Below are 22,799 nucleotides of genomic sequence, written 5' to 3'. Positions count from 1 at the left end.
AATCTGGATGACAGGCGATGTGAAGAATCTTGTTGTTATGCGACAGTATGCGACGTTTAACGACGTTTTTTTCAATCAAAATTTACAAAAAAGCACGTTGCGTTTTTTTGGTCAAATATATTTTAACTCGTTTGCTGGAAAATAACATTCACGAAGCGATGTAACACCTCCAACCCCCCTTGTTGCTCCGTGAATTTACAGAGGAATTCTAACCGGGAACGGTTTTATTATGTGTTTATTTTCTTGTACTTAAACGTGATTCGCAGCATGATTCGTGAATTCGTGGGCAGAGCCTAAAGTGTCGAAGAGGGTCATGTCAACAATAGCCCAAAATACACCAGAAATCTTCTTAACGTTCCAAACTAAGAGCCACAGTCGCCATAGTAACACTCCTAGAAAAGCGCCATTTGTAAAGGTCTGTTAACACGATCGAGTTTCGTCGTATCCAATTGACTTCTGACATATGAAATGTAGTCTGGTATTGAAAGAGCTATGAGCAGTACCCAGTGAACTCTATACAACTGTTTGTTTACAGTTCAATGGCAGTACCCCATTGCAATTCAGCACACTATGTGTATATTGCAGGTCAAAAGACTATAAAACATCCATCAAGAAGTGAAATAAATGCGACAAAATTAGACCGTGTGAACAATTACAGATGGGAGTTTTATGCATTACATCCTAAAAGTGGTCGCGTACTAGTTTCCGTGCAAGTCCAATTATATCCGGCCACTTACGACTCCTTCCGACGTACTTATGTTTATGTAGATTGTATTGGCCAAAATTGTAGACATCATATGATGGGATATATAATTGTTTTTTTCCGCCTGCCTCGTGACCATAACAACTTCGCTTCGAAATATTAGGCCAAAAAACTTTGTTTTAATAGTATTTTCAAACTCATAACCGACCTTTTTGAACTATTTTAGAAATTATATTTCATGCTCTGGTATGAAGCACACAAACTCGAAAGTTCTAGCATGAATGTCTCACACTATTCTCCGCATTGTCTCGTAGCCATTAAGATTGAAATTTAAACAAAGACCTCTAAATAATTGTTTAATGTTTATTATTGAACTCAAAGAAGAATATTGACGTCACGTCGACGCGTTTCCGGTCTGAACTGCAACGTCAGCACGTGTGATAGTCTGACCTCGGAGCTTGTGACTGAACTGACAACTTTCCCCGTACTTGGCAAACTCTTGGAGGATATTGAAAGTCTAGCAAGATTTTTATTTGAAAGCTGCTTCCACAGAAATTGCTGGTAAATCTGGTCCCCTTGGCTATACTAAAGAATGACACAGTAGCGGAGCAGAAAGATCGATTTCGCTTGGATCAATTTCAAAGCTCGAACATTCTTTTGTGTTGGTAGTTTGAATACAAATTCTTTGTCTCTGTAAATAACAGGTATGATGAACGACCTTTGGTCAAATTTTTGAATATATTTCCAATTTCGCTTGAAGTATGTACGTATTTTCAGCATATTCCTATTTCTATCGCAACATCGCATCGATTACACAATTCTTTAGTTATTTGACTCACTGGCCGTAAAATTTCAACATTTCTGAACTATGATCTCATGGCAAATGCAACTCGAGAATGTCGTCAACATTCCAGTTGAGCAATTAAGGACTGGCTAATGTAACAAAATAAGCAATTAGAAACATTTTGTAAAATTTTGCAATTTCTGACAAATGTTCGAACTTTGTGCGTGTGATTTCGAAATAAAATATATTTTGACGGTGCGAAGTCCCGTGAAATATTGATTGAAAGCCATTATTTATTCGTTGGCATTGCAATTCTTGCGGGTGGTCGAATTATTAAATGTGTTGAGTTTATATATAAACAAACATTTGGTGCCATTCAAATGGATGCTTGTTCTGCTAACACGTAAATAATGCGATTTTCGTTGCTGATTTCACACGTTGCGTGTTTTAAGCGATATTGTTGGATAATTGCACGATATTCGTTAATATCAACGCCTTCCAAATTTGTGTGAAGCTCGGTGTAATGTTGTCTCGGGAATTTGGAAATTTCATACTACAAATTCCTTGCGGTTTTTGTCTTGTGCAGAAAGAGCCATCTTTCTCTTGCATAATGAGCTACGTTTAGCCGGCAAAACCCGCCATTTTTATTATGCGATTACTACACAATTAAATAAGAACTTCGACAATTCTTTGTCGTAAAAATGGTTCAAAACTGATCATGACCGATAGCAATCTTGGCCTTGGGCGAGACCATGATTAAAATTCGGCAGTAAAATTAAATTTCAGTAACCGTTGGCAGTTGGCTGCAAAAGATAACTCCTGATAATTGATGTGAAATAACTGAAATTTTCAATGTGTCTCCAATGAGCGGTCGCGTTAAAGTACTACTTCAAATTTTTCTAAAAATGTATGAAAATATTTGTTTTATATACACTTTCAAAAGTCCGCAGATACAACTTTTTGTGATCATCTGGAAAATTACTCTTTATGTACTTTTTGGCTGGGGATTTCGATCCAATATCGTATCGAATATGAAGCGTGTTCCGACATGTACCACTCTTGACATATAAGATAGTGGCAAAATGTTTTCATCAGTTATGCATTAAAGCGATATTGGCCATAGTTTCTACGTCAACTTTAGGGGCGTAATAGATGCGATTCGTTTCAAACCTCGTGCCGTTTATGGCCATATGAATTCAAGTGGAATGCACTGCTTTGCGAGGCATGTTGTGTAAACAGCCTATTGCCTATTGTTTCACCCGGGCAAGGCTTAAGGGCCAAGGCCTAACCAATTAAACTTTCAAACTTGTCGAGATGAATCTGGGAGAGATATGGGAGATTTTTGGCATAATGTGAACTCACTGAACTTCGCTAAATAAAGCAATGCTTTTGCCTTGAAAATGCCAAAAAAGAAACTTTTGAAGGCTTAGTTTTCAAAAACATTTGAGGGTCAGTTAGCCAGAAATTAAGAATGAAAAACTCTAATTTAGAAATACCAGGGTTTCGTGTGGGCTGTGCCGAAAGAACTATGTCTATGGCAATTTTGAGACGATTTACAAAACTGCTATCAAATGTCCGTGTCCGTGAATAGCGCACAGGTTTTTTTAGGTTTTTGTATGTCAAAGTGGACTTGACCTGCTTCACTAGTTTCGTCATTACTTCTTTCTGCAGTATAATGATGACGGATCAGTAAAAGGTATAAAATAATATATGGCAGATGACGGCTTCTTGAGGGAAACCCCAGAACGGCATGAGAGGTCCCATGGGGGTTTTATTGTGGCAAAATTGTTACATAATATGCATGTCATTGTTCCAACTGAAGTCCCTGTTACAAATTCTTTGAATTTAACTTCCAGTGTCTAAAACAGTTCCACAAACTGTTCACTATTAAATTAAAGTGCTAAATTAAATGTCATTTGATCTTCGAATCTCGACGCAAAGCACGTGCGTTGTTTACGAGAAATATCGAACACTTTGCCCCAACCCCCAAAGCATTATGGTGTGTCTCTGAGTAATTTTATCAAGAGGAAGTCATGCTTTGTGGCCCCTTGATCAAAGAACAATCCATCGTGTAAGTTTCCAATCGTTTGTCTTACAAAAAATCTATGTGTACTTTTTATTTCTGCGGGATTTAAACTCGGGAATGCCGGCTGTATTTCATGCCGAATCGACGGACAGGCGTGTGAAAAGCGAAGGAGTATACGAGCTGTTTTGTCACACCCTCGGGATATGATCAAAAGAACACGTTCGTAACTCAGTGTTGTTGTTTTTGTTTTAGCTTCTTTCGATGAGTTTTGTATGTGTGCTGGGTATGCATGAAGTTGGCTGGGAAGGTGATAGATACACTCCTGTCGAAAAGAATGCAACTTTGGCCAAAACAACAAAGGGAACAGCATCTCCGGTGACTACGAACGGCTATGACCTATCCAACGGTAATGGCGTGAACGGGGACGTGGCTAGCTACCTCTTTGAACGGCAAGGCGTCGCAACGAGCTTCACGAAATCGGTCACGATGGACGAGAATACATTTGCTGGCAAACACTGGGCCGTCAACGAGAAATCGGAAAACGTGAGTCGATTTTTCTTGTCGTAATACATGCCCCTTCTTTGTACACACAAGCGTATTTGTGTTAGACGTTGAGATCTTTGATCGTTTCAAAATATGTATCAAAATAAAACTATTGTCTTGTAAACACGCTACATTTCACTCGGATTACAAGGGAAATAACAAAATCTTATGTTTGCTTAAAGCGGAACGGGAGAGCTTTATCAAAGTAGGCACAACGATATTGGTTTATTCGACTGCGTCTGCATGTGCTGTTCCATAAGATAAATACACGAAGCGTCTTTCAAATAGGTTTTAAACCGTCCTCAACTGTTACCAAATTTGAAACGAATATTCCTGCCGTTTACAATAGCAAACGGACAGCGTGTTGGGGTAGGATCTTAAGCGTTAAAAAGAAATTATTCTAGCATATTTTTGGTGTGACTCGAACTTTTGTTTTCGTTTCAAAATGAAATCGTCGAAAATATGCACGAGTGCTCGAATTAGCCGTGTATTTAAATTGTTGTGGAAATAACATCGTTTAGCAATTATTTGCCCAGTTTGCGGCCGTGGGATTCTTTTGTATAAGTTTAGAATTGCTTCGGTATTCCTACACGACTGCTTTATGCTTAAAAACAGTCGTCTAAAACGGTTCAGCGATTGCTATCAATGTTTGAAGTTCTCCAACAAAGGCAACGTGAGTCTTTGTGAGGCAGCTAATGGCATCCCCCATATGAGCTAATGGCCGAAAATTAGATCAGATTTCTTGTCGAACAGAGCTCGTGAGCGGTGTTTGGGTGTAATCTTCGTTTGGTTCCGTAGTTCCGCTTAACTAGTCAAAACATGACTGAATTGAATTCTCATGCATAATCTGGCCAACATATTATATCACTACAGATCTATTGACATAGCACTCGTAAATTTATCCAGGCAATGCATGGACAACCTGCATATATAAAATTAGAGTTAAGCATGGCTGAAATTGATACCAAGTTAAGCTCCAAGAAAATTTGCACCAATTTTATCTGTGTCAAACCAGGACTTTAGGGGTTGCATGAGATTGGGCCATCATTTCATCCTACATTATAGACCAGCCAATTGATGTGCTTGACCATTTAACAGACATTTTACTAGTTTCACTGGGGTAAAATTATCTAACATTCGATTGAGTATAATACAATTAAAATGGTAAGCGTCCCAAAGTATTGCCCCCCTATCATATACCTTTTCAATTTTAAACTCTGTAAACTTGTTTCATTAGTTACAAAAAAAGGCGATGAATCAATTTATGGCAGTTTATTTTGAGGGTTTCTACTGCCACAAGGTTATTACGTATATCAACATAAAGTTGTTGATTCGTAACAAATACAGTGTTATTTTCAGCAGATTTAAATTCTTTTAATGTTGCCACAGCCTTTTGGCTAAATTACCTTAAAAAAGTACTTGAGGAAGTTTCTTGGATGTTTATGTCATATTGTTTACATTACATAACTAGAACTGCTCAATGAATATGCTGAAGCAAAAAGATTATCCCAAGGGTATTGTCTCCAATCAATCGTTCCATCGTTAATCAACTAATTGACTTGTTTTCACACAGGATTTTCCAAGTTGTTTTCGTTATTATTTTTAGCAACATTTTAAACCATTATCGTGTTTGAAGTGTTGTTACAAAAGGTAGAAATGAGTTTACGAATCCTGCTTTGAAAGTATATTTAGTCATTTTATGAACTTCTAGTCTTATTGTCAATTTTGATATGTTTTTTATACCAATCCTGTACTTACCTGGATGTGTAAGAAGAAATTTCCATGTGTCATGCTGAGGAAACTATTTAAATGTATAGATCTAGTTATAAACATGTATCATACAACATGAAAAGCACAATATTCAAGTATTAATAAGGCTGCAATAAATTAAAAACAAACTTTCAGACAAATGGCATGATTTTAGAAAGTAATAAAGTGTTGGTTCATCTTGTTGGAGGCATTACGTAGGAAGTTCTTATAGAGGAATTGGCTTTGAATTCCCAAAGGAAGGAAATGAGTTTGTAAACATATCTTTTAGCTGTTATTGCTGGCATGCTTGTAATCATGATTGATTACGTCAAACCGTTCGAATATGCTTCATTGTTTACTGCAAGCTGTGCATTGCTGCGCTATTCTTGTGCCGACAAACATATATAAAGTTGTGAGTGCTGTGTGAGACATAAAGTTGTGTATATTTGAAATGGCTCTTGTTTCACATTGATTTTATTTACATTATCCACTAGACAAACAATAATGTTTCTGATCTGGAAGAAAACTTTCAAGGAATGAGTATGAATGATGAGAAGGAGCCAAAAGCCAATATGCAAGAGGTAAGGGAGTTTTACTTTGAAAAATCTCTTTTCTCTTCAAAAACAACAAGCTTGGCAATGTTCATCCAGAGCTTAAGATGGGTGATCAATGTGGCATGATTGAACATGAGTGAATATTTTATAGAATACAGAAAATGTATATCAATGAAGAAAGTTGTATTTGTAGATTTTGGCAACTGCCAGGTGCATGAATATGGTTGGTCTCTGCTAAGGACTGCATTCAATTTCATGAAATATCTTTTTCAATATTAGAAATTTCCTTCTATCCAATGAGGTCTTTTGTAAGCAGATTATAAAACTAACTTTTAGTTTAGTATATAACAAATGTAGAAGTGCACAAAACCTTTTTATTCGCATTTCAAGTTGTTCGATCATGTAACCTGTTCATGTTCTTAGACTAATGGGATACGTAACTTTGTTTGTTATAAAAATAGCCTCTTATGACCTCACATAGCATAATAGCCTTTGAACAAGCCTCATTAGTGATGAATTTAGTCATCATATTCCTATCAACATACATAATATTGAAACTTGATCGGTGAACGTGGCTTGTGCACATGCAGGCTCCCTAAGTCTAGTGTAATCATTCCAAAAAAAAATGAGCATTTTTAGAAAGCTATTTTTTGTGTTATTTGACAAAGGTGAATGTTTATAAAATATTAAACTGAGGATAGTATTTCTATGCAGCAAATAAAATATTGTTTATTCTTCATGACCCAAATATTTAATCAAATAAAGCCTCTGTTTTGAGCTCTTCTGAAGTGTATCAGCTCATCATATTAAACACTGAAAGAAATTGATTATTAGTTATTACTAGTTAGTCCTCCAGTTGTATATAGAGGTCACTGTCGTGCGTGAGATCACGTGTCCAGTAAGCTCTCTATAAGAGGACTGAAAATTAGCTCCAATAATGCGCCCAAATTCCGCCATCTTAGACCTTTGACAACAAAGTTCGTACTCCAGACATAATTGAGCTCAGTGGTTAGGTCACTGATCTTATGTGATTCATGTGATTCACTGGATTCACTAGATTGCGTCAACGGCAAAAAATCTTTGGCCTGAGGGTGACGAAGAGGCTGACGGGAATGGCATGTTCAATGAACCATGGGATTCCAACAATTTGTTGCCGTCCGTACCTCGGGTGACGTCAGAACATGCGATATCGCAGCCAATCAACATGGCTAGACCTGTGAACGGCCGAAACTATAACGGGGTGGACCAGCACGGCGTCTTGTCGCCGCGTTCGACGGACGGCGTGGGTATGAGTGTAGCTGAGTTTGTTCTTGGGTCGTCGCCAGGCGTTGTCGATATTGAAGCACAGTTAACAAAAATGAAAGCTAGGATGGTAAGTCAGGGTTGTGGGATCTCGGTGGTTAAAGTTAGGACGAGGGTTGGGAGGGGGATTGCTTGGCTGGGGAGTTTTGTGTGTTTGGAGTTATGATAGGGCTTTTGGTAGGGTTTAGAGTTAGGGGGTGGTTAGAATGAGGGTTTGTTTGGGTGGGGTTATACGGCAGTTGGAGTTAGAATGTGCTGTTTGGGGGGGTGAGAGTTGGAGGAGGTGGTTATGGAGTTCGATTTAGGATGCCATGGGTAGGTGGGTGGTAAGAGTTAGCAATTCTCAAGCAATTTCATTCATTCTTACCCCACCATTAGAATCTACCGGAGAAAGACGAGAAGGAATTGAAACCAGAGGTCTCCATTGCAAACCAGGCCGAACATTCGAGGTTACCGTTTGAAGATGAGACCGCTGATGAAGTGAGAAGTCTTTTGAAACGTGAACAAAAGAACAAGTCACCTCAGCCGGTACAGAGACCGCCGCCTGATGAAAAACCTCTCAATTTTAGGTAAACTTCTTTAATGTCAACCTGTGAATTCTGTTTATTTTGACTAGAACGTTAAATTTTAAGAAGAATTTAGGATTATTTCTTGTTGCTACCTATTGTTTTTGTTGGCGCGATCAGCAACCGTGAAGGCAAAAACATTAGAAATAGACTGGCACTGGTATTTCTTTTCGCCTCGATGCTGCCGAGTTATCATTCCAGTTTACATAGAGTTCACCGATCTCAACCGAAAACAATCCTATACCCCTCCACACGCTTCCTTAGATCCACTTTCAGAATGTGTTGTCATGGCATATGACGTGCTCGTATGATCACCTGATTTCACGTCATTTTCCATGACGTCATTCAACAGCCTTACGCTGCCTCATTGAAAGTGCATGAGTCATTGGTGTGTGACAGCAACATACCCCCTTTGTGCTCGTCTTTCTGGCTGATGTATTGTTGAACATTTTTGAGATGGTTCATCTCATCGATGGCTTAACTTTTGTTACACCCAGCCGACGGCACAGGGGACATTTAGCGAAATAGAAGCATGTTATTAACACACTTAACTCTGTAATAACTGGAGCGAAAACTGGTGATACGGAGAACATTAAGACATATCTATCAAAGGCTCAATGGCAGTCTATAGTAACTTCTATTGTTTGTGCCGGTACAATACTGCTGGGCTTCTACTGGAAAGCGATTAGCAATGTTCTGAAACATTTCAATGTTGTTTTTTTCAGCCGCACACCTGGAAGCCGGCAGTCCTCTCCGGCAGAGCAACAAGCCTTTGCCGACGCTCAACCAAACCAGGTCCCAACAACAAAACCGTCGACGCCCGTCAAACCACTCGCCAAGCCAGATGCCAACGATCAAATCCTGATGGACCCTTTGGAGAGCAATAATTTCGATAATTTTCCAATGAACTATGGGAACGCACTCCAGAACGACATGGTCGTCAGCGCTTCGTCATATTTCAACGGTCAGCCGGTGCAAATGGTTGCCTCGCAACGATCACAACAGCAGATAGCCATGGCGGCACAACAGCAGCAACAACAACAGCAACAACAACTCGGTATGCAGTCGACGGCATACCCCGGGAATTCGTATTTCATCGCGGCTTCCCCCACCCAAGATCCGTACGGGGGCGTCCCCATGGCTACCGTCCCCAGCCCCGGTCAGGCGCAACAGGTGGTTCACCCACAGTACCAGGCAACCTACAACGCTGTGCCCTGGGGCGTGTACCAGCCATCGAGCACAGGGCAGTTTGCTGTGCAGCAGCAACAAGCGCAGCTCCTCAGAGCCACGCCCAGTTCAGGTCGACCAGCCGGGAGTGAAGTAATACCACAACAGGTAAGCTTACGTTAAGGAGAATCCAGTTTTCTCCTGGGGTGGATTGTACGAAAGCTGGATAGTGCTATCCACCGGATAGTAGTTTTTTAATCGCTCTAAAATTTAGCTCATTGGCTGGATTTAACCTTAGCATCCATAAATTGGGAATTCTCTTTGGTAATTAAGCCCTCTAAGCTTTTGTTTTACTGCTTTTTAAAATGGAATTAAAGTCCGTATGTAAATAAACGGTTTGTTCATATTTTGAACTTCTATACAATGTGATGTGCTGACTGAATAACTATCACTTTTTGGGTTCACTACGTTTCTATATGAATCTAAACTGAAGTTTATGATTAGGAACAGGCAACCCTCGTTGAATTAGATCGATTATCTTTTTGTCTGTAGCAAAACACGCTGTCGCTCGGCAATTATCAGCTGCTTGCAGCCCCAGGAGCCTCGTTGAACATCGGTAATGCGTACTACGATCAGTCGGGGAACGTCGTCGTCGGAACAGCCCAGGGCCTCGCGACTGCGCAGATCGCCAACCAGTCCGTCCGTATGATCCAGCCGTTGATGATCAACGACGTAGGACAAGCGAGTGGCCGCGTTGCCAACGCTCCCAATGGTCTGCGGTTGTTCAGCCAACCCCAGGGTCAGCAGCAGTTGACGGCGATTGGTAACCAAGGATCGTTGGGGTACCTCACGCAAAGCTCCCCGGGCAACGCCATGTCGGGCTTGCAGCTTAGCAACGGGGGCGTGATCAACAACGTCGGAGGGACGTCCGGGAACTTGGGGAGCATTGGAGGTGGTGCTGGTCAACCCGAGGGACTGATGAGCGACCTCGGCCGACGTCAGCCTGTGCCAATGTATGGTGCATCCAGCCCTCTTGGTAGTATATCGGTCAGTTCACAGCCGCAACCCATTGGTATTCCAGAACTACAAACACCACCCTTGAGCAGTGGATTTCACGTTGGTAGCCCTATTGGTAGTGGTATGTCACAGTACATGCCGTCCCCTGCACCTGGCAGTGATCGAAAATACACCAGCGCTTTGAACGGCCTCTCGAGTGCAGGGTTGTACAGCGGTAGTCCACTATCCTCGAGCGCGTTTCGTGGAAGTCGCCTGAAAGAGTCCAGCCGTAGCAGGCTGTTGGAAGACTTCAGAAATAACCGCTTTCCAAATATCCAGCTTCGAGATCTCGCCAACCACATCGTCGAATTCTCGCAGGATCAACACGGATCTCGTTTTATACAGCAGAAACTGGAGCGCGCCTCGCCGAACGAGAAGCAGATGGTCTTTAACGAGATTCTCCCCGCCGCCTACAACCTCATGACGGATGTGTTTGGGAATTACGTCATACAGAAGTTCTTCGAGTTTGGCAACAGAGAACAGAAGCAACATCTCGCGAACTGCATTCAAGGTCACGTGCTGCCCCTGGCGTTGCAGATGTACGGCTGTCGTGTCATCCAGAAAGCCTTGGAGTGTATTCCCGCTGACCAACAGGTACAAGGCTCGTTCAGATTTTTCTTCGTATCTCAGCAAGAATTTCTTCTTTGATTGATTGGTCTTTGTAAATGAGACTCTTTCTTTGTTTCTGCAGAAGGAACTTGTTAGAGAACTGGATGGTTATGTGTTGAAATGCGTAAAGGATCAGAATGGAAATCACGTTGTCCAGAAATGCATTGAATGTGTCGACCCAGTCTACCTGCATTTCGTCATCATTGCTTTCAAGGGACAGGTAGGTGTCCAGTTTCGCATTTGCGGTCTGTAACTCATATCGTATCGTGTCCAGTTTAATATTGCGCTCTGTCGACGCAAGGCTAACGTCTCCATTACGTATGTATCTTTTTGTCATGTTTCAACTCGCAGATACAAAAAAACTATTTTGAATTCAGTTAGGATTTTTGGCACCCGATGTAGGATCATTTCTAAAGGATTTAAGGCCTTAATTTCGAGTGTAAATCATACACGTGTGAAATTTAAGGCAAGGACAGTTAAGGAAAATGTGTCCAATATCGGTCCTCCGGCAGGAATCGAGCCGAACTGAATTCATTATTACAGTCTTGTCATTAACATTAATTATCATTCCAGTTGTTTTATAATTCACTAAACATTACTTCGGCGATCTTGCTATATTTCATTTCGACCAAAAAAACTTTTCATAATTATAATTTTCATTTATTTTCCCAGGTTGTAACGCTATCAACCCATCCTTATGGTTGCCGCGTGATTCAACGTATCCTTGAACATTGCAACCAGGAACAAACCTCCCCGATCCTCGAAGAACTCCACGATAACATCGAGAGACTGGTGCAGGACCAGTATGGCAATTACGTCATTCAACACGTCCTTGAACATGGCACTTACGAAGACAAAAGCAAAATAGTCATGCAACTCAAGGGGAATATTGTACTGCTTAGTCAGCATAAATTTGCAAGGTAAGAATGTCCGGCGATGACCTCGCAAATCAATTTGGCAAATTCTCAGTTGAAAATCTTCGTATAGTAATCCTGGATCGCAGGGATACTTTCACTGGCCTCTATATAGATCAGTGACACATCATCCAATCACAGCACTTACACTCTGGTCGCAACATGGCGGCTAGAAATGTTTTAAATGCTTATACTGGACTCTATATAGATCAGTGTGCATTTGAATCTGAATTCTTTCAAATGATCTTGCAAACAAAACAGAATTGTACTCAACTCAATCTCTTTGCAGCAATGTTGTGGAGAAGTGCATCACGCATGCGTCGCGGCCAGATCGTGCAATTCTTATTGAAGAAGTTTGTAACAGCACCGATGGGTATGTAACAAATTATATGTTGAGAATTCAGGAAATTCCAATTTCAGTATTTTGTTGGATTCCCAAACTCCCTGTGTATCCGTTGAAAAACGAAAAGGTTTCGAAGAAGCACGAGTTATATTTGATTAAAATATTAATATAGTATTGAATTAAGTTGCGAAAGAGAACTAGTAGTTTCCTTCGAGAATAATTCACTGCTTTGCACTGTGGATCATCATCTGTTAGTGGTAGGTAAATGTCTTTGAAACCGATGCTCAATTTTTTCAAACGTGCAATTTTTGGAAAGAACGGAAACACAATGGCGGCTTTTGCTAGAGCTTTGGCGCGAATTTTGAAGTTCAGAATATTTTTTCGCCTAACGAACGCATGGCAATTGTTCGTAGCGTAAAGCAGCTTCTATTTCCTTTGCAGACCACAAAGTGGTTTATTTAGCATGATGAAGGATCAATTTGCAAATTATGTCGTTCAAAAAATGATCGACGTTGCCGAAGCGCCCCAGAGGAAGCTCCTCATTGTGAAAATACGACCATATGTCGCGACCCTAAAGAAATACACGTATGGAAAACACATTTTGGCCAAGCTGGAGAAATATATGATCAAACCCGGCTTGGAGTATTCGCCGTTTGGAAACACGTTGCTATGACAACGTAATCGCCCGGGGGCACCCCCCATCCCTCCCAACCTATATAGGGAGAGTGGGGACCCATTCAAAGAGGTGCCCCCATGTCGGCCAGTGCAAAGCTACTGGCCTTCACTGTGTACAACGCTAACCTGACGAATTTTTACGACATAGCACAGTTTTTATCTCTCGTGTAATGATAATGCTCGTGGTGCCAAATGATGTATAATGCGGTTGTATGTTTGTAACTAGGCAACAGTGTGTATTATTTGTGGGTCGACGATTTTTAAACCTTGATTCAATCTCGCCCCGGCCTTAATAATTTGTATTTAGTGTAAGAATGTTAATATGGCACTACCATCGTTGTATAGCCGTTATATAGATAGTGTGTAGACAAAGTAAAGGTGCAGAAATCTTTGGCCTAAAGTTATCTATGAAGATTTTATACCCCAAAATTATCAGTTAAATTAGCTAGGTTTTCTCCTTTCGTGGCAAAATTCAGAGATTCTAAACATCAAAACAGCAATATTTTTAGAAACAAGCCACAGGGTGCATAAAGACCCGACTTTAAAAATTCCAAGAATTCCACAATAATGTGAATTTCTTGGGAATTATAAACACTATTTCTTTATCATGTTCGTCATAGATTGGACAGGCGTGGAAAGATTTACAAATATCGTTTACTTAAAACCATCACAAATGAAAATTGTATATTACAAACTGTCGAAATTAGATGTTTATAAGTTATAAAAAGCGACTTCTTCAATTAAAAAAAGCCTGCACAAAATTTGCACTGTATTATATTTTTGTAAATGAAAATGCTATTATAAATTGGTTTTAATTATAACTTTCCTTGTTTAATAACTGTGTGAAAAAGAGTAATAACGCCAAAGATTTTTAAACCTTTCGTAATTATTTCCCCTCCCCCCATGGTATAATTTGTAAAAGTGTGTAACAATTATTTAGCAACCAATGAAGTGTGATATGAAAATTTCAATTTGTACAAACGATGTACATTTGTGCATAATTTAGGATTTTTGAGGATATGTAAGGTAATCTATGGACCTCGCTGTACAATATGTATTCAATTGTGTAGACAACAATCTAACTCAACTGCTGCAGAATATTTAAGTCGTCCAACTCACGGGTTATTTTGGGATAAGAATTTTTTCTGACATTTGAAGAACAGCGGAAAAAATTCATTTTGGAAACAGTACGGGGTAACTTAGGGTAATTGAGTCCTGTGAGCTGGATGGTTTAAAAACTTTGCATGTAGCAATAATTTTTTGACTATAATATCGTATATAATCTGTGCATATGTTAATTTGAATAGTTGATAAATATACTGTAAAAGAATGTGAATAGTATGCTTGTCTAAACTTTGTAAACACATTATTGGGAATATTTTAGCCGAATCAAATGCTATTTTTTGTAAAACTTTCATAAATAGTTCCTTGTCGCATTGGAAATTATTTGGAACGAACTGTTCACCTCACACAGGTGAAATTATGCCGTTATTCTTCTGTGAACCTCGGTTGAATAGCCTAAAATACTTTGTTAATCTCAGCAAAGTTTTGCCATCTTCAACAAAACTGTTAATAATTAAATAATTTGATTTGATTTTTCTGGAGAATTAATTTATTTTAATTCCAAGTGTTTTTGTACAATACCCCTAAACTTCCTGGTTGACTAGTATTGACCAATTTTTCGGTTCCAAATCATTTTCCGTGCGATATAATTAATATTGATTCTATTCTATGATTCTAATACAATAATTTAGCATACTTCAGATGGACGTAATTGACACTGGTGACTAATTAAAGTATTCTAATTAAGGACTTGGAATTGTTTCTTCATCCAAGGACCGTCAGTAATTTGTTACAGTTGTGTAGTTCAGGCATCGCGTTCTCGGGGGGTAGATCTCGAGTTTTTTGGTGCCTGTAGGTTTAAGGTAGTGTGTAGCGAATGAAGATAGATAGTTTATCAGTTTTCAATGAAATGTAATATTTCCCGTATATGGGTAATTAATAAAAATCAACTGCAAGTCCTTGTGTATTGTGTGGTATTGTTTAAAAATTAGTAATTACTGTGTAAATTGATCGACATGCATTTCTAGGACCAGTAAGTAGTACGAAGGCTGGGTGGCGCTTTCCGCCAGATAGTAATTTTTTTCAAAAATACTTGAAAAGTAATAAAATTGTAGATATTGATTAACAATGTAAGACAAACATTACTTCAAGAGCAGGAAGGTTCAATTTACATTGTACCAAAACACGGGTAATTTCAGATTTTAGAGCGATCCGGTGGATACCGCTATGCGACCTTCATACACCCACCCGGCCCCTGATTGCAGATTAGCTACACTTATGACCTGTTAGGATTAGCTTTGTTTGAGATCAAAGCCAAGCAATGCCTCTGCAATGCAACTCGTCAGAGATAACAATTGGAAAGGCTTGTGTTGAACTATTTCCTCAGCATAAGGTAGAGAGTCTGTGATGAAAAAATTCTCGAAGGGAACGTCGGATGTTGTGAATCGTTTCCAGGATTCTTGTGGAAACACGCCGTGCGTGACGTAAGCGCTGATTTTCGCCGCTCCGGCTTTTTTAAGAGCCTAAAATTGCAAAAGAAAGTATAATTTTGCAAACTTCGTCAGCTATGAATTTCCTTTTTTTTTCTATAATTCTTCAAAACTAGCAGATATTGTCAACGATTTTTTCGTAATAATAAGATACCTTTGCGCATTCAAGGATGGTGCCTCCTGTTTTGATAAGATCATCTACAATGACAACATGTCGGCAATCTGGTTCGCCTGAAATGCATAGAAACCACGCCTTGATGTGTATATTTTTATAGCGGTATAGCTCATATTAGACATTATTAGACTTTAATATCAAACGATACAAGATTTGCTAACTTATTCGCATATTTTACTCCATGTAAACTATTTTGCACATTTCAAATTTACGCAGCGAAATTTTGCGAACACAAAACTTTTCAGACCAAACTCCGTCGCCGGGCACTCTTCAGGTATTCTGAAACAAGCAAGTTTTGAAAAGTTCTTTATTGCGCAACAGAAGGGTCCATTTCATACGCCTTGCATTAGAAAATAGGGCTGCTTTAAAAAGAGGTCTGAATTCAAGGCCACACCCACCATCTTTAATTTTGACAATTCTTTTGTTTTCTTCTCTCTGTTTGATGCAAATAATAGTTGGATATTCCTCAAACTGTGTGTGAAAACGTTTGAACGCTCCTTCGTCTGGAAACGCGATACTTATCTTCTCTTTATCTGGAAGCGTTTTAAGTTTGGCAAGTAAAAGCGGAATGGCAGTTTCCAACCTGTTTTGAGAAGAATTACTTTTACGTAATAAATCATTGCCCGTAATTAGAAAATATCTATTAACAGATGCTTGAATCAAAGTGCGCTAAAATGGGGGTTAAAAATACTGGTCCTTGACCTTAGGAAAGCCTTGGTAACTGATGATACAAACGAATCAAGTATCATTCAATGTTTCTTAGCAAAACGTATACCTTGATTCAGTTCTTATAGAGGTCAGTTGGGAAAAAGCAAGCGCGCGGGAAACAGCACCCCGGAGAGATTTTTTGAGTTTTGACATTTGATATTTTGATTTCAAACTCAAAGACCCTTTGATTGACAAGTCAAAAAAGCAGAAAAGCAGCTTCGTTGCTAAAAACTTGTTTTATAGTTGTGAGAATCATCACACGAGCTCAAAATATATCTGCTGTCATTTCATACCTTGGTATAACTTCATCTGAAAAATAAAATCTTTCTTGTAAACAGTGTATATCGTAGATAACGACTTGTGCAGGACCTCTAGCTGTTAGCGGGATTGAGGAAATCATTCTTGACAATGTCTAAATGCAGAATTAACTCATAAGCATCTTTCCTTATTCCTTAGTTTTATCGCCGATAGGGTTAAATTGAAGTGTTTGTGAGCCTTACAAAACGAAAACAACGAATGAAAAACAAACAATCTTCGAACTGTGTTTTACATTTTGTTTTGAAGTTGTTGGCTAGTATTGATTTCTCGCTTTCTAAGTTGTGTAGGGATAAGAATTTTAACCTTTGCTGTTGCAATTTGACCCTCTTTATCCACTCTTTCCATCGTTCCAGTTGGAAAATACGGAAGGATGAATGTAAATGATCTTGCGAGATACCTACGGAAGAACACTCTAACTTGTCAAACAAAGCTATCCTGGGGAAGGACGCATTGCAAATAGGCTATGACATTGGGGTAACGGACGGAGGTGGGGCCTTTAGTTATATTAGTTATCGTGGGGGGGGGCTGTTTTTCAGTAATCATACCATCATGTTTCTTTACCTATCCAGGTGTAGACTACACGAATGATGACACTAGTTCCGCAATTCAAAATTCCAGAAAAGTCTCTCCAGTAAGTCTCTAATCTAATTTTAAATGGCATGTTCTGTAAATCCTGAATACAAACTTAATTTATGAGATTAGGTCTGGATTAGATTTAGGATTAACCCTAATCAGCCATAAACCTAATCTAAAACCTAATCCTAATATAATCCATCTAGGAGAGCATAGTATATGGGGGTGGGGGAGGATAGAGTATCCACTTTACCTTGGGATGTTATACACTATGGAAAGTTGCTCAAAAACAACTTCTGGTGAATGGAAACTTCCAAGGAAGATAACTAGAAGAGAAATTATTTTAAAATATGGCAATTTTACAATATTTCAGATGTTTTACTTTCTAACAAGAGATCAGGAGTTATTCCAGTTGATTCTCCTTATTACTTATTAGGCTATATGGCAGATTGTCAGAACATTGATAGAATACACAAATAGTGAAAGAGATACTAAAGTTCTGTTATTCCCAAATTGGCCCTATTGACTAGTGGTTTAAGCTAGGCTGCCTTTAAAAACGACCAGGTCCTGAAATATATGATCCTATTGGATAAGTGTTATACCATCTCTTCCAGCACAGTTTTCTTTGACATTCTCAATGAACAAGTTTGGCCAGCCATCTTCAAATGATTTCCATTGAATGTTGTGCTTGAGACTCACTGTTTCACCTCCTGATTTGCACTATAGTTTTGAATGGATTATGCATGAAAAATGGCAAATTTGATTGCACATGAAATTAATTGCAAAATAAAAGCTGTAGGTTGCCATCATAGATGTCATCATTGTCATGCAATTTGGATAAAATGGTTGCAAACATATATGTGTTATGATAATTTTGATTGATAACAATACTTGAACTTATAACGGAAGGGTATAAGAAAGAGTACGAATGGAGGTTTGGTCAATAGAAGGCCATTGCACCCTCACTCTCGAATACTAGAGTAGAACCACACAATTGTCACAAATCAAGTGTACTGGGCATTGGATCAAACCAATATGCACATAATTAGGGGTGCAATTAGGTAACTGCAATCGGACTTTGCTTTTTAACTTCAAAACATTATTTAACTTACATGTAGTTGATAGAAGTGTAATGGAGAAAACAGTATCTTTAAAAAGTAGGCTCAGTTAAAACATGCCATCTGGCTTCATTTGTAAATGGTCATGAGGCCAGTATTTATATAAGGAATGGGACTACCAACCTGGCAATGTTCTGCAATAGATTTTGCCAATTTTTCCATTGAATTGTGATAGAATAAGACAGAGGGCAATCCCCCTCCGTTTTGCCCCATTTCAACGAGAAGTAAACACAAACGTTTTACGAATTATGATGAATTATTTGTAAAATATGAATTATTTATAACCAAAGCTGCTTAAATCAAATTTCACTTTCACAATTGTAAATTGGAATTTAAAATTGAATAAATGCCCCCCGGTGAGATTATACGAAATTTATCCCACAATGCCCACACCTCTTGGTATCCCACCGCGATCCCCCCACCACACATTGCAAAAAGTTTAGGTGGGGGGGACTTCGTAAGTCGCCCCACCTCCCCACGGAGAAACATTGACAGGAACTTTAGAAAGTGATCCTTGATTACGGGAATTCACAATTCACAATTAATATAAATCATAAAAGAAGTTTTCAGACAACCACGGAATTTTAGTACAAGCGTTAAGGAATTCTCGAATCCAATTTTGAACTTTGTTATCCGAACAATCAAAGAACGTGGCAAAAATTGAAATGCAAAAGTTTGAAACCAAAAGCAAAAATAAATGCGTTTTTAAACCGGTATTTTTCATAAATTACCGGCGAGAGCAGCGCGGCGTTCCGTTGTAAAGCTAGCTTAATGTTGGAGAGTCTTTTGAGAATTTATAAAAGGGTTAAAAAGCGTTTTTAAACGGTTTTGAATCATGGACATTGGCGAGCGAACTCCAGCAGAAGGCATTGAAGGCGATAAGAGTCCTGACCAAGCTAATGCTGCTCTTGGCGCTTCAGGAACGAGTTGGTCTCCGAACGAAGAGTATGTCAAAGCTTTAATAGAAATGGGAGTGTCTCGGAATGCTGCAGAAAAGGTAAATTCAATTCAGTCATAGGCGTGTTTTATGTCTCCATGAACACCACCGCCCTCTGCAGGGTTTTTCTCCCACTTCCCAGAGGCAGAGAGAGGTGTGACTTATATCCAGGGTACTGCAAGGTCGCCTGATGTCATTCCACAGTGGGGAAAAAATTAAAAACTAATTTCACATTTATGCTAACATTTGTTTAGGGCTTCCAATTTGACATTTTTTTCATGAATCATAATTAATTAATTAGTGGAATTTTGGAAATCTTATTGTCCATTGAAGGCACAACATAGTTCACAGTTAAATTTAGCGATGATAAAATTTCCACTTAGGAATGTCAAGTTTTAAGCTGTGAGGAAATGTTTAACGATGCATGTCACACAGTCAACAGACCTTTCTCATAATGACATCAAACACAGGAAAACCTGTTGTTACAGGAAGGTTGATTTGCTTGTTAATTTTGCGGGAACAATTAAACTTTGTGTAACATCAGGCATTCTATGTTTGACATGATTATGAGAAAGATACATTGTAATTAGCCAGAACCCCTGTGGATAGTGGCAAATATTTTGTACCTCTGGATCATCAGACTGTCTTCTTTGAACCTATATTTAACACTTTATATGTTAACTACACTTGTATTTCATCAGTTTTCTGTTCAACACATGTTATCTCTTCAAAAAATCCTATTCTCTGAAACCTGGTTTATGATCTTCCTTTAGTATACTTAAACTCTGAATTTGTGTTGGCATTGCAATCTTGTGGTATATGTTAATGAATGCTGAGGCTTGTATTTTGCTTTAACTTTCAAAGGGTCTGTATTACACTGGTAATGTCTCGGCCGAAATTGCAGCGGAATGGGTGTTTGAAAATATAGATCATCCAGAATTAAACGATCCATTTCAGGTTAGCAACCATACATTACATCGGGGGTACAACTTGTCAAAAGAGAAAAAGTCATACTTTTTATGGGAGATTTGGGTATGACATAGCTTGCAAAATTAGGATGGACTTGTATTTATGAGTTTAAGGAATTGCATTTGGCTATTAAAGTAATTTATTAAAATTTTTAGCAGTCATCTTCAGCTTTTTAACTAATTTTGTGTTCTGTGACCAGGTTGATCATAGCCTGAGTGGTTTCACAACAGTAAGGCCAGACATTCAATCCTCGCATAGAATGGTGTTTGTCGTGAACAGCAGCCTGAAAATGGGTGTGGGTAAAGTTGGCGCACAAGTTGGTCATGCTGCCATTGGATTGTATAGAGAACTTTTGGAATTAAGGGGGCAGATTGCCCCAATGTTGGCCCAATGGGGTGAAGATGGGTAGGTGTGAGATGAGTGAGGATAGTATAATATTTGTACACTAGGATGATGATCTTACAAACTTTGACTTTTCGTTCTGAAGAGAAACAAAAGTTGTGGTAAAAGCAGAAAGTACACAGGCTGTAATGGATATTGAAAACCAAGCTATGAGCAAAGGGCTGCCAACATTTTTGGTGACCGATGCAGGCATGACGCAGGTCAGTGCTAGCTAAACTTTAGTACCTTCCATTTGGAATCTACCTACTGTCGTAAGTCCTATCATGTTTTTATTGTGTATTGGGACACAGGGTTTTTTCCAGAATCATTATACTCACACTTTAGGATTCACTGATCTAGTATTATACTGGATATAGCAACCATACATATATTAGATAGAACAGACTGATGTCCCGACAAAAAGTGAATACTTCTATAGGAATACTTCTTTCTATAATAGGATTATTTGATTGCTTTTTCAATTGGGTCTCTAGATTCAGTTTTGATTGGTATAATTCCCATGTCCACTGTAATTTCAGATCAGTGGCTTAAAATATTACATAATTCACTTTACTGATGTTTTCTCACTTTTCTGTTCTACAATATTTTATTCACCATTTTAAGGTTGCACCAGGCTCGGTGACTGTTCTTGGATTATTTGGAGAAAAATCAGTTTTGGGCAACATCGTAGGACACCTGAAACTCTTGTAATAATACAGCATGTTTGATGCACCGAATGACCACATTGGGACAAAGCTATGGCTGACACTTTTTCACACGAAAGAAAAATGATTAAATGAATGAAAAACTAGCAATAAGTTTTCCCAATGATTAATGAGTGAATATGGAACTTGCTCTGTCTGCAAACAAGGCTTTTATCCTAAAATTTTGGCACAGCTAATGTGAAAATGTGCCTGGTTAATGTGAAAATTGATTCTGGCAATGATTTTCATTAAAAATTAAAAAAGAAAAGAGGCTATTTTGACAAAAGCAACATGGATGCTGACCTTTAAAGAATAAATGTTTATCAATGGAAAGTACTGGTGACAGCTCAATATTATTATGGTTTTTGTTTGGTAATGCACTCAATGGAGTGAATTTGACCAAACTGTGATTTGATTTAGACCTGCATTTTGAGGGCTACAAGTTAAACAGTTTATCAGATACGGTGTATGTAGCAGTGCCTTTATGGTCGTGGCAATCGACGAAAGTTTTTGGAAGTTTGTTTTTGAGGAACGAAGGACTTCAACAACAAAATGTTTTCTCCCACACACTGGCTGAAGAAACTGAAAATGGAGCCTTTGTCTCAGCCCTGAAAAAAGAATCCTCACATTTTCTCTGCACTTGAAACGTTTCCGAAATGCAGAGAAGTGATCGAGTGTTGCGCTGGCTACGGAATACACTTCGTCCCAACAGGACAGAATGAAGCATGTACTGAGGTTTTTTAAAACGGTGCATAAAAAATTGAAAGCAAAATCGAATTCAACACCATGATGAAATGGTGTGTCTTCGTACCGATGAATATAAAACGAATGTTTTTCCGGAGGGTAGAACTCATTTCAGGTTGTAAACTTGTGGCCCTTAAAATAGAGTATCTCCTCAAAAAAGAAAAGATTTATCTCACTTGTTAAGCCAAGTGTTTTGTAAATCACGTCCCATGACAGTATGAAACAATTACAGAGATTTCTGGACTATAGAAAATCGAAAAACACCATCGAATTCAGTCAATTCACCCTAATAATGTGACCATTTTTTCGCGCCAAGCGCTTTTGTTTATTTCCGAAATACAAAGTTCAAGATTTTTTGCATATATAAATCATGTAAAAGTTGATGTGATTTCTGAAAACACCCCTCCATTCGTCGTCAAATAATGCATCTTTTTCATACCAGACACTTTAGTTCATTTCCGACGTGCTAGGAAGTTGCGATGCACTTTATTTGTTTATTTTCAAGGGCCGGAAGGACGCACGTTTACGCATGCGTATTTCAATTGACGTATTAAAGAAGGATAATGGTCATGTCATGTACTTCATATTTGATTACGAGAAAATTGTCTCCAAGAGGGCGCAAACGCTAT

General features: G+C 38.8%; 3 protein-coding genes and 1 non-coding gene across 5 annotated transcripts; 3 read left to right on the top strand and 1 right to left on the bottom strand.

Moving 5' to 3' along the window:
- Nucleotides 1–1,179: 1,179 nt before the first annotated feature.
- On the top strand, nucleotides 1,180–15,022 carry LOC114525056 (pumilio homolog 2-like). 2 transcript variants are annotated; one of them, XM_028546265.1, is made up of 11 exons: nucleotides 1,180–1,407; nucleotides 3,766–4,056; nucleotides 6,300–6,386; nucleotides 7,417–7,731; nucleotides 8,040–8,230; nucleotides 8,953–9,562; nucleotides 9,947–11,044; nucleotides 11,142–11,279; nucleotides 11,732–11,979; nucleotides 12,263–12,346; nucleotides 12,758–15,022. In XM_028546265.1, the coding sequence occupies exons 2-11, from the start codon at nucleotides 3,775–3,777 to the stop codon at nucleotides 12,987–12,989; spliced, it is 3,285 nt and encodes a 1,094-aa protein (XP_028402066.1). In that variant the 5' UTR covers nucleotides 1,180–1,407; nucleotides 3,766–3,774; the 3' UTR covers nucleotides 12,990–15,022. The 2 variants fall into 2 exon arrangements, with proteins under 2 accessions (XP_028402066.1, XP_028402065.1); XM_028546264.1 differs by lacking the exon at nucleotides 1,180–1,407 and adding an exon at nucleotides 3,385–3,558.
- On the top strand, nucleotides 8,477–8,744 carry LOC114525242. The gene has a single exon (XR_003687175.1). It is a non-coding gene; the product is annotated as a small nucleolar RNA SNORA53 (small nucleolar RNA).
- A 192-nt stretch (nucleotides 15,023–15,214) lies between the features above and the next one.
- LOC114525171 (ribose-phosphate pyrophosphokinase 4-like) lies at nucleotides 15,215–18,833 on the bottom strand. The gene is made up of 8 exons (XM_028546394.1): nucleotides 18,559–18,833; nucleotides 17,920–18,037; nucleotides 17,571–17,643; nucleotides 17,048–17,141; nucleotides 16,720–16,838; nucleotides 16,117–16,301; nucleotides 15,698–15,774; nucleotides 15,215–15,576 (listed from the first exon to the last, which is right to left on the bottom strand). Exons 1-8 carry the CDS (start codon nucleotides 18,646–18,648, stop codon nucleotides 15,346–15,348), a joined length of 987 nt encoding a protein of 328 aa, XP_028402195.1. The 5' UTR covers nucleotides 18,649–18,833; the 3' UTR covers nucleotides 15,215–15,345.
- Nucleotides 18,834–19,060: 227 nt separating this feature from the next.
- LOC114525147 (probable peptidyl-tRNA hydrolase 2) lies at nucleotides 19,061–22,454 on the top strand. Its single transcript, XM_028546369.1, has 5 exons — nucleotides 19,061–19,432; nucleotides 20,237–20,329; nucleotides 20,541–20,746; nucleotides 20,829–20,943; nucleotides 21,347–22,454. Exons 1-5 carry the CDS (start codon nucleotides 19,271–19,273, stop codon nucleotides 21,431–21,433), a joined length of 663 nt encoding a protein of 220 aa, XP_028402170.1. The 5' UTR covers nucleotides 19,061–19,270; the 3' UTR covers nucleotides 21,434–22,454.
- Nucleotides 22,455–22,799: the final 345 nt, after the last annotated feature.

Source organism: Dendronephthya gigantea, unplaced genomic scaffold, assembly GCF_004324835.1.
Source record: "Dendronephthya gigantea isolate DGI-Jeju-01 unplaced genomic scaffold, DenGig_1.0 000033F, whole genome shotgun sequence".
In the NCBI taxonomy this organism is placed as follows: domain Eukaryota; kingdom Metazoa; phylum Cnidaria; class Anthozoa; order Malacalcyonacea; family Nephtheidae; genus Dendronephthya; species Dendronephthya gigantea.
The sequence above is the reverse complement of the archived record's forward strand: the minus strand, read 5'-3'. Positions and strand labels throughout refer to the sequence as shown.